Here is a 9,263-nt window from a genome sequence, read left to right on the forward strand (position 1 = left end):
CCCTTCTGTCTTGTTTCCAACCCAGCATCTCCACAGTCTTCCCCAAAGCTTCCTGCTGTCCTGCTGGGACTAGGAGAGGTGGGAAGCTACCGGGCACGTGCAGTCTGGCAAATGCCCCCAATGACTCAGTGTAACTTCCCTTCCAGGTGGAGAATCTAGAACGGCTGCTTTGCCAGTGGTGGGAGGCGCATTAATCTGTCCACGAACTCTCCACCTGCGTGTGGGACTATGGGACCTGACGGAGCTAGAATGTGTGCGCGTCAGAGCAGAACAGAGCTCCTGCGACCTGAAGGGAGAACCCCAGGACTTGCGATCACCTGAAGGCTGGCCAGTCACCCCACACTGGGCTGCGACTTTCTCTTTTTCTCTCCTTAGTGACTGAAACTCAGGTTATCAGGTTTCTTATGCAAATGACAGGAGACAAGGACTTGGAGAGGTGTGCCCACTCCAGGTGTTCCAGCAGCCTCGGCCCTGCACAGACACTCAGACAGCGGCCACAGCAACCCTCGAGACTCTCCCTATAACAGCCAGCAGGGCTGCAGCAGGGCTCTGGGAAGAAGAGGTCCCTTCCTGGACGTCCTGCTCTCAATCCACAAGGGAACTGTAAAGAAGTGATTGCGGGGAGGCGGGGCGGCCCCAGTCAGGTGGCTCAGTTGGTGGGAATGTTGTCCTGTCCCGTCCACTGAAAGGACTGTAGATTTGATCTCCAGTCAGGGCACATATGAGAAGCAACCAATCAATGTTTCTCTCACATTGATGTCCCCCCCGCCCCCCCGCCCCTCGGTCAACAGAAACATATCCTTGGGTGAGGATTTTTAAAAATCATTTTTAAAAAATTGATGGGAAGGCAAGTGGGGAATTGGTGACAACTCCTGAGACCGCTGATGTGGTCCTCCTACTCGCCCAGTCACCTCACCACCTTCTAGAATGAGATGCCCGAGGCACAGAGTTAACAATGGACTCGGGCTGGGTCCGTGCAGAGGGCCGTATGGGGCCAGAAGTGAACATGGTCAAGTTTCACCAGGGCCTCTGGTCAAGTCTGGGGGTGAAGAGGCCACTTTCCGCTCGGGAGCCTTGGGGAGCCTTTGGGTGGAGAGCCCTCCTCCTGCTCTCCTTCTCCACAGCAGATCATTAAAACCTGCCAGGCCCACAAGGAGAAGCAATGCGCTTTATGGTGGGTTAGAACCCAGGAGGCCATCACCCCTCACACTGACCTTGGAGTGGGGACAGGGATCCTAACCCAAAATACCCTTCTTAGAGCAGCCAACCAGGACAGTGATGTGCCCAGCACAGAAAGAGGTCTGGGTGAGGGTTCCGAGATCAACAGGGCAACCTCATGTCCCATAGAACTCCCCACAACGCTGGGAATGTCATCTGCATGGTCAACTCCTAAGCCACTAACCACAAGAGCGAGCCTTGATAGAGCACTTGACAGGCAGCTAATGCTGAACTAATTTTAATCAATCTGAATTTAAATAGCCACACGTGGCTAATGGCTACCATAACTGGGCAGCTCAGGCAGAGCATGCTTGTTAAATACTCTTAAGAATCTACTGAAAACCATGGGCCCTCTCCCCTGAGAAATCACAACATTTGGCTGAAGTTTTCAGAAAGTTCCCAGATTCCACTCCAACGTAGGCCCGAGGTCAGGTCTACGTATAAGACTGTCTAGAACTTGACAAAATCCTCATAAGCTGAAGGAGATGTTGCTTCTGCAATGTAGCATCTGAGGACCATGAAGAGAGACTTGATACTGTCCTTCACAGAGTCTTAGCAAGAGACACCACGTGTGGAAGCCCCACCCTCGAGGATGTCCTCGTAACATCCCACCAGTCAGCACCCGGCCTCTGCCAGACGCAGGACGCGCACCACCACGCAGGGTTTGCTCTTCAGTCTTGGAACAGCTACAAATGTGAGACAATTCTCTTCTAACATGGGTTCAGTCTCCCTGCTTGTAACGTCCACCCACTGAGAAATGTTCTGCACACTCCTCTACACCACAGAACTGACTCCCTTTTCCACAGGAAAGGGGACTTGGTCTGTACTTCTCTACCCACTCCCAAGGCGAACAGGCCGGTTTCCTTCAATTGTCTCTCACGGGAACACGCTGACAGATCCCCTCGATACAGGTGAGAACATCCCTTTTAGAGTTTCAGCCCTTCCTACCTGCTAGGAAGGCAGGGTTCCTGGCTTGTGCACATATTTCTTCTCTTTTTAAAAACAGGTACAGGACTTCGGATCCACCCAATGAAATCCCATGAAGTTTCTTTGGGTCCAGTGTTCCAGGCTGCCCACTGATCTACTGTTCAGCCGGATACCCGCACTACCCCCACCCCCACCTACCCACAGATCTAACACATTTACTCCCAACCCACATCTTATGAAGAGGGCACACAGGAGATGCGTACACCTCCAGCCCTTTCCACGAGTCCCAAGATTCTGTGAGCACAACCTTTCTCTTCACAGTCGCAATCAGCTACTACTGGCTCATGGGCTCCAACATCGAGTCAGACTACTGAGCAGCAAACATCTGACAGAGCTTTCCTGCCTACTCTCAGGACACACACAGGCTCCTGACGGGTTCTCATAACTCACTCAATTAGCAGGAACTGGGCTCCCGAAGAACAGACTTGGGAGAAACCTCAAGAGGTTCTGGTCTCCCTGGCCTACAGGTTTCAGAAATGGGTGAGGTCATCCTCGTTAACCCTGATGTTTATCAAGACTTATTTCTATCCTCCATATCACCCTTCCCTCTCCCCGTTACCAGCTCCTCACCTCTCGGGCACATCCAGGTGCCTTGGGCATCTGGTTACAGTGGAGATCCTGACTCACCAGGTCTAAGGTGGGGCAGGAGAGTCTGCGTTTCTAACAAGCTCCCAGGTGATGCCAATGCTGCTGGGCCACTGGTTAGCAAAGTGGGAATAGGGGTGTGAACCATTCAGGTGCCCAAGACTCAGGCGAGCCATTTATGGAAGAGTCCAGGTAGGTGCCCATCCCCTCAGCTCTCATCTGCATCTGAGGACTTGCACCCTCATTAGATACACCTGGGAGCCCCGGACCACTTGGGTTGACCTCAGACCAATTAAATCAGATCCCTGGGGGTGGGGCCCAGGGGATCCCAGTGTGGAACCCCCGCCCCACAGGGCTGATAGAAAGATTGAACCTGGACAGCTATCCCCACGCTAGCTCTACGGGATGACTTGAAATAGACAACGGGCCCTCTGATCTGCCCAAGAAGCTGGCAGGACACACCAGCACGTATGTGCAGAGATCCAGGTATGTCAGTTCGACTGGGCTGCTTTGTAAAGAACCGCAGGAACCCTCCAAGCTCACCACCTGCCTACCTAAAGCCTCGCCAACCAACTCTGTAACAGTCTGCTCCAGATCTGTCAAAAACGGACTCCAAACTTTTACTTTATATTTTCCAAACTCTCTCTAAACACGGGGACTTCTTACCTGTCTCTGGTCTTTTGGCTCCCTTCCGATCATCGTCATTCATAGAGATGTCCTTCCCCAAACTCATCTGAAGGTCACACGCGGTCCTTCCCAGTTTACACCTCACCCCCTAAGGCGACGGGACCCAGTGGCTGCTCTCTCTGTGTGTCTCTGGTTATGCTCCCTGAAGTTGTGAGCCTATTCCTGCCTTCTCGTTTTTGCTGGGAATATATAAAAGGCTTTTTATTGTCTTGAGTATTTTCCACCGGCCTCAGCACATTCTGGTCACTGAAGTTCCTGCCCCGCCTCCTAAGGGGTCAGACCTCTCCTGAATCCGCCTTCGGTGTCACGCACCCTCTTCCACATGAGGAGCGGGTCTGCGACCCTCCACACTCACCAGGCAGCAGCCAGCGGCACACAGCTGGTTCAGTTCTTCCCCTCTCCCACCATCTTCCTCTCCTCGGGGCACCATTCAGGACTGTTCCGTCAGCATTTCCTTTTTTAAGAAGCAATCCCATCCCTCCAGCTAACTTCCCCTTTAGAGTCTGTAGCCATGGGGTTAAAAACTTTATGAAAAAAACATTGTCTAAGTCTATGGCAAGTGCCTCTCCTTGTCCAGCCTCCCCCCTGGCCTCACAGCTGCTCAGATGGGGTTCCTTTCTCTAATTCTCAGCACTTCTCCACCCATCAGCTCTCCCCTTGTTGGGGGAAAGGATTCCTCCTCACAGCCTCTGTCTTCAGGAAGACAGGCCTACCGACCCGGCGAGGCAGGAACCCATCAGGTCCATCAGGCGGTCGATATTGTTGGGAGATCCCTAATTCCAAAGTATCTTATCTCAAAATCGGCACCGAGAGCAGTTTCCACCACATGGCTGAGGGTCAAGACAGTGTCTCACACCATATATATATTCCCCTTTCTTTCCATTTTCACTAAAATTCTCAGTCATGCTTCCACCCTTATGCATACAGTTTTCTATACAAGTTTTGGGGTGTTTTTTTTTTTGCCCTCAAAGCGTTCACTTCCCTCACCCACGAGCAACTTTTCAGTCAGGACCAGAGTGGCTCCTTCTCCTGCTGTCCAGCCTCCTCCCCAGCAGAGAGGCCGGCAAACTGCTCCTTCCCTCTGCCCTCCACGATTCTTCTATGAGCACGTGAGGGAATGTCTGGAGATAAACATTTAATTTGAGTTGTTGCACCTTTACAGTTACAACCCAGAGGCTCACAAATGCACAGCTGTTTATGCACAAAGATTAATTCTTTTCTAGATGTTCTGGGACTGTTCTGTCGCCTTGCACTGATGACCTACTACGTGCCGGGCATTATGCATACTTTATCTCAATTCTCACAACAAACCCTGCAAAGAAGGGTGACCCCGTCTGACAAATGAGGAAACCGGTGCTCAGGAGAGGAAGCGACACAGGGCGTGCTGCGGGTTCTGTCCCTGTGTCTCCACACCCACCGAATCTGACTTTTCTAACCCGCTGTCTCCTGCTATGAGCCACCATTCAGGTAAAAAGAATGTGGAGGTCAAAAGGTCTGGGCATCAGTCCGGGATCTAAATCCTTCCCGGAACTAGAAAGGAAGACGATGGAACGGGAATGAACCCTTCAGGAGCCAGAGCAGCGGTCGCCGGCCTCGGTGGGAGGGCCCACTCTGGGAGCTGTCTTAAAATGCCGAACTTCTCTTCTGATAGAAGGACGCCGCAGCGCTGCCACCCACCCTTCCACTGGAAGAGTGAGGAGCAGGGAAGGAAGCCAGGGAAACCGAGATAACGTTTACCCACTTACAGGACGATCCAAAGCAGCTGTCGACAGATAGCTCAAAGGAAGCCGGGGGAGTTGGAGACAGGATGGAAGTGAGGAAAGGGTGCCCAGAAGAGGAAATGACAGGGAGTTGTTAAATAAATGAATGAAACCAATTTCGTTGACCAAGAGACTCCTGGGAGGCTGTGTCTTGTTCCACCTGAAGAGTCTGGGCCAAATGCTTCAGTTATATTCCTGAGCCCAAACCAAAGAAAACTCAGATGCCAGGAACGCATCCTCTCCTTCCCCAACTCCCCCAGTCCTGAGGCTTGTTCCTCTGCTACGTGGTGGCTCAGGTCTAAGGGTTAAGGTTCTGGGGGCCTGGTAAACTCTGGGCTGCACCTGGAGTTCCTTCACTCAGGCTGAGCCTCTAGGCATAGCAGCTCTGCTAGATGTGCATCCATTAAAAGCAACGCAGCCTGGCAGTGGTTCCCACGCTTTCGGCCTTTGCGGGCCAATAAAATATAGACATATGGAGACAGGCCCGGACCAAGTAGCTCAGTTGGTTAGGGCGTCGTCCTGATACGCCAAGGTTGTTTATTTGATCCCTGATCCAGGCACATACAAGAATCAACCAATTAATGCATAAATATGTGAACAACAAATCGATGTTTCTCTCTCTCTCTCTCTCAAAACAAACAAAAACATATCCTCAGTTGAAGATTAAAAAATAAAAATGTTTAAAAATTATGGAGACAGGCAAAGTTGTCATTTTGTACTTTGCTAAATAAAGACTTTAAAAAAAATAAACTTTCTATCAACACCTTGATTTCATTTTTAAAAAGCACATTTTAAACATTAAGAAGTAGAAAGGATCTATTATTAAAACAAAGTACTTCTCTTTAAGCCAAAGAAACTTAGCTTTAAGAAAAAGCTCCCTCCATTGTCTCCTTCCCATTGTTTCTCCAGAAACTGGGAGACACTGTCCTGGGCTGGCATGTGGGCCTTCTGCCCCGGGGATCAGCAGGCCACCGCTGCTGCACTTTCCCTGACCCCGGGGGCCTGGCGGGGCAGCGACATGGCAAGGTCTGTAGGGAGGCAGACACCTCTCAGCAGGGTTGTCCTAAGCCTCAGCCAACCCAGATCCCCGATATCTTAACTCCAACTGCCCAGCAGCCCAGGCCGGCAGCTCACACCCAGGATGACGGGACTCTGGCCTCCCTCCAGCCCCTCTCCCTCAGGTATGCCTCATCATTGCCAAAAAAAAAAAAAAGAGCTTAAACATGGTTCACGAGGACCACTGGTTCCAGAAACATCCAGCCTATAAACATCAGGCCCCCATCCCTCAGGTCTGATCACAGGAGGAATGGAGTGAGACTATGGGGCAGCGAAGGAGGTGAGCCCTGGAAGGAAGGAAGCAAGGGAACCCAGCTTTACAGAGTAGATGGGCAGGTGCTCCTCTCCCCCACATACCAGATCCCATGCCCAGGACTAAAGCTCAGGGCTGTCCCACCCCCTTTCAGAAGTGACCCACGGCACTAGTCCAGCAGGATGCCGACTCCCCCAGCGCCAGTAACAGAAACGGGCTGGACACTTCTCCCAAGCTGGGGTGGGAGCTGCAGATGTGATCCAGATGTCTGTTTTAACCAGGGCACAGAGTCGGTGACGCCCAGACCAGGATATGCTGCTTCCACTGGGAGTGGACAAGATAAGGTCAGAGGGAGCAGAGCATCCCAGCAACACCCACTTCCCTGCCCCCGACACTTGGAATCATCCTCCAGCCACAGGACCACAGTCCTCTGAGCCCAGGGCACAACTCTGTACTCGGTGGTCAGGGAAACCCCAGGACCAGCCGCCAGTCCATCGAAGCCACAGGTGCCCTAGCCCTCAGACGCACGCACGCACGCACGCACGCAGGGCGGCTCACAGCTGGAAAGGGCTTCAAAGACCATCAAGCACAACCCCTCCATTTCCCCTGAGGAGAAAACAGGCCTAGAGAGAGGGCTGCGTGGCAGAGCCAGGGAGCCCCACAGACAGCGCAGGCCTCCGCCTCTGTCCAGCGCCAGTTCCGCTGCCTGAAGCGACCTCAGCCGCTACACTGCGCCTCCCAAGCTGCTCAACTTCGCTAGTCCCTACTCCTGCCAACTCTCCGCTGTGGCGGCTGCCACCAACCTTGTGGAAGGAAAAGATGGTCAGGGCAGGGTCACCGCCTCTCCACTTCCCTCCTCTGACCTCCTCCCAGCTCCTCCTTCCTTCCCGCTACCCCGCTACTCCACATGCAGGGAGTACTCCTCCCCGGGGGCGACAACATGTCAAAAACACGTCATCCATTCATTCAATTAGTATCTGAGCACTTCCGATACACCAAGGATCGGAGCCAGGTCCTGAAACACAGAGGTAACAGACTTTGACTTCGAGATATACTTAGTAGAGGAACCCAAATCCTGGGTTTCCCATAAAATTCCCTGCCGTCTTTCTGAGAGAAAAAAAAATGGTACCCAAGATAAAGGTTTATGGAAAGAAATACCCTACTCCATCCGGGCATACAACTATAAAACCACTCCAAATTTCTCTTTCCAAACCCGTCCGCTTCCATCCCTGACCTGACACCATCCCTCTCTGCATCACCCCAGCAATGGTGTGACCTTGAAATACATCCGAGGCTTCCAGCAGGACGAGAAACCTCTAGAGATAAAAGCTGGCTATCACTGTCCAGGGACAAGTGCAGACATCAGAGATGAGCGTGCTGGCTCAAGCGTCCTCGGCGACCCAGTTACTCTCTTATAAATTATCAGCCCGGTCAAGGAGCCCGGGCCGGCTCCCAATGACACGCACACTCAATGCTGGACCAAGAGGCTCGGAAGGAGTGGAAGGACCGCATGCTCTTGAACAAGACCCTTGGGGATACAAGCACCCCCAGGGCAGGGGCAGGGCCAGGGCCGCCCGGCGCGGGCCAGCTTACCTCCTTGAGAAGCCCCACTTTCTTCTTCAGCACCTCACACTTGCGCAGCTTGCAGATCTGGTGCGTGCGACGGTTGGTGCAACTGGTGCAAGCCCCACAGTTCTCTGGCCGCCGGCAGGGCTCACACGTGCCACACCGCTTCCGTTTCTTTCGTCCATCCCCGCCCCCTCGGAGTTGAGGCTCACTCCCAGCCATCGGGAGCCCAGGCCCCTGGAAGCCCCCTGCCATTACCTGGCCCTGAGGAAAGTCATAAAGGCCCGGCAGCTCCGGCTGCACGGCCAGGGGCACCTGAAACTGGCTCATGACGCTGCCAGACGCGGGGGCATAGGTGCCAGGGCAGAGCCACCGTCCAGCTTCCTGCCTGCCAAGGCCACTAACAGGTCCTTCTTCCCTAAAACAGTCACAAGCCTACAAGGGGGCGGCTAGGCGCTCCAGTCTGGGGTGGGTGCCTCCTCTCCACCCCTCTTCACCTCCTCTGCAGCAGTCTGGTAGGGCTCAGCTGGGGGCCGCTCTCGCACTGGCTGCGGCCCAGGGTCTGGGGGAGGACGGCAGCCGCAGCGCCCAGAGCAGGGATCATCTTGGCTGGGAGGGCTCTTCACCCTCACCCACCCTGGGCGCAGGCATGAGGTGGACAGGTGTGTGGTGGGGGCAGAGCAGGGGCAGTTTCTCCTGATTATTTCTCTTCCCGAGTCAGGATGGTGAAGGCAAGGCTGCCTGAAAAAGACAGAGAGGGGAAGGGAGCGCATCACCTGGGGCCCAGACAACTTTCACGTGTTCCCTTTTCCTGCTGCTGCCGGGGAGAGAGAAAATGGGGGAAAGAGCCGGGCGCGCTCAATGAAGTTCTGCCCAGAGCCCCAGGCAGGGCGCACTAGCACCCACGCCCTGTCTGGGGAGGAGGCCGAGGGCCGGATGGGGTGTTCAGGGAACCTGGGCGACTCCTTGAAGGTGGCGGTCAAGGTGATTTGTAAGAAAGTTGTTCTCTGCCCCACCCCCACGGGCCGGGAGCGTTTCACCCAAATTCCCACACACACCCCTCGCTCGAGGTCGCCGGGGCCTCCCCAGCCGAGCAGAGCTTTCAAAATAAAGTTTGCTGAGAGCTGCACGCGGCGGGGCTGCCCGGGCGC

At 53.9% G+C, this 9,263-nt stretch overlaps 1 protein-coding gene across 1 annotated transcript in view; it reads right to left on the reverse strand.

The window, feature by feature from the left end:
* TET3 (tet methylcytosine dioxygenase 3) overlaps positions 1-9,263 on the reverse strand; it is an 84,567-nt gene that overhangs the window by 73,444 nt on the left and 1,860 nt on the right. Inside the window, exon 2 of the mRNA XM_006760025.2 lies at positions 8,140-8,853. Within this exon, the coding sequence (XP_006760088.1) occupies positions 8,140-8,442 (303 nt within the window). The 5' untranslated portion in view covers positions 8,443-8,853. The remainder of the gene's footprint in view (positions 1-8,139; positions 8,854-9,263) is intronic.

Source organism: Myotis davidii, unplaced genomic scaffold (genome assembly GCF_000327345.1).
Source record: "Myotis davidii unplaced genomic scaffold, ASM32734v1 scaffold1477, whole genome shotgun sequence".
NCBI classification, from domain to species: Eukaryota; Metazoa; Chordata; class Mammalia; order Chiroptera; family Vespertilionidae; genus Myotis; species Myotis davidii.